Genomic DNA, 2,089 nt, shown 5'->3' with positions numbered 1-2,089 from the left:
TCCATCTCTGTCCTGTGAGCACACTGCCTTCTCATTGCTGACCTTCCACCTGTGTTACCCCTGCTCTCTGTGAATCCGGGCTGCATCTCCTTCACTCCAAAGCAGCTGGGAGAGGYCGTGCCATGTCCGTGYTTCCTCTGGGGAAGGCACTTCTCCCCTGCACTGCCTCAAGGGCGGTCTGGTGCCAGAGTCCCTGGCAAAACCCCAACCGGGCTGTGTCCCCACAGGAACTGCTGAGCCCCGCGGGCTCCTCTGCCTCTCGTGCCCCTTCTCCGTTCTCACAAACACGTGCCCTGAAGGACAATTCAGGAGTCCCCACGTGAGAACAAAGCGGTGTTGTGGGAGAACAGAATATGGGAGCGCAGGACCTGCCAATCTTGATTTCCCCGTTACCCACCCCGGCCCCGCGGCCTCCGCTGTGCAGAGACCYGACCCACCCCCACCGCGATCGCCTCCCCTCCGTTCCCTGCTGGGACTCGGCGAGATCCTGAGCATCGCGGGCGCAGGGCTCAGCCCCGGGGTGGAGCTGGCGGGGGCGGAGAGGAGAGCCCATAGGAGTGGAGGAGTGGGAGAGGAGGCGGCACGGCCGGAGCAGAGAGCCGGGGCTGGCGGGGACAGCGATGCTCGGGCGGCGGAGCGGCGGGATGCGGCGGGGTCGGGGCGCGGGGCTGGCGGCGCTGGCCGCGGTGCTGCTCGGTGCGCGGGGGTGACAGCGGCGGGGCAGCCGGGTCGGGGGCTATGTAACACTGGATCTGGGAAGCAAGATTCATCTGTTACATTCCTGCTCCTTCCCGGTTCAGATTTACTCTCTGTCCCTTCATCTGTCGTCATATATTTCTCCATCAGTAAAAACATCCTCTCCCAATTTCCCTTATTAATCCAAATTTTCTTCCATCCTTCCATGCCCCCATTCCTCTCAGCCAGTCAATTTTCCTCATTCCTTTTTTCCTCGTAATAATTTTGATCGTCCAGCGAAACATCCCTCATAGATTCTTGTCCCCAACAAATCACTCTCATAGCCATAATATCTGCCTGATTTATTCTCAGAACATATCCGCATCAACTCTCATGAGCCCTCCTCTCCCTTCTCTCCCTCCTCGGCACTTTCTGTGRAAGAAAAGTGATTCTTATTTTCTCTCCTACAGTGGCTGTGGCCCGAGCCCAGATAGAGCAACAGCCGCGGCTGGAGACCACCGAGGGCACCGGCATCAACATCAGCTGCTCACACCGAAATATCCAAACTAATGACTACATCCACTGGTACCGACTGCTCCCGGGCCAGGGCCACGAATTCCTCATGAGCGCTCACAAAGGACTCAGAGGGCTGCCGGACAGTGAGGGCCATCTGTGGGTGTCGGAAGATCGCAAATCCAGCGCTCTGTACCTCGCTCGGCCCCGGCGCGGGGACGCGGCCGTGTATTACTGCGCGCTGGGTGACACGGGCACAGGAGCCGCGGCTGCGGCCGAGCACGAACCGCCGTGGGCGGGGACAGCAGGAGACAACAGGGGACAACAGGGGACAACAGGGGACAACAGGGGACAACAGGGGACAACAGGGGGCGCTGCCGCTCCGCTCGCCAGCGGTCGGGGAAAAGCCCCGAGCAACAGCTTCCCAAGGTCAGCAGGAGCCCAAGGGAAGCTGAGCGCTGCCGGCCCCCGCCCCATACAGATGTGTCCAGGGAAGAGGCGCTGAAATGCCGCCCCTGTCTCCTGAGCCCTCCCTTTACTGACCCTCCAAAGCTCACGCTCCGCTGGTGCTGATTTCAGGACCAACAGGGACGGGTTCGCTCCCGCTTGGATGCTCAGTTCAACTCAGGATAAACAACATGGGTGGGGTCTCAGCACGGCTGGCAGCCCCCTGTCCCCTCTGCCCCAGCCGTGACACACGCGCTCTCAGTTGTGCTGCAGGGGACAAACAAGGTGCTTTGCCTTGTGGGCACGGAGAGRGGCTCGGGAATCTGCTGCCCGTGTGCTGCCAACCGCACTCGGTGTGGATTTGCTTCCGATGCAGTGTCGGTGCTGTGTGGAATGGGACACAGCTGTGTCATGTCCCGGGCAATCTAAAAGCCCTTGTGCCGCTCATTGTGCC

The 2,089-nt window shown here is 60.7% G+C and overlaps 1 gene segment (V, D, J or C); it reads left to right on the top strand.

The window, feature by feature from the left end:
* Positions 1-401: 401 nt before the first annotated feature.
* Positions 402-1,617, top strand: LOC130587908 (T cell receptor alpha variable 4-like; the record flags this gene model as incomplete). The annotated part of the segment is given in 2 exon segments: positions 402-696; positions 1,146-1,617. Coding segments are annotated over 2 exon segments (548 nt in total), but the record flags the coding sequence as incomplete, so codon positions are not given.
* Positions 1,618-2,089: the final 472 nt, after the last annotated feature.

This window comes from Malurus melanocephalus, unplaced genomic scaffold (genome assembly GCF_030028575.1).
Source record: "Malurus melanocephalus ecotype Western Australia unplaced genomic scaffold, MMel_1.1 scaffold_2680, whole genome shotgun sequence".
NCBI lineage: Eukaryota > Metazoa > Chordata > Aves > Passeriformes > Maluridae > Malurus > Malurus melanocephalus.
This window is presented reverse-complemented; position numbering and strand designations above follow the sequence as displayed.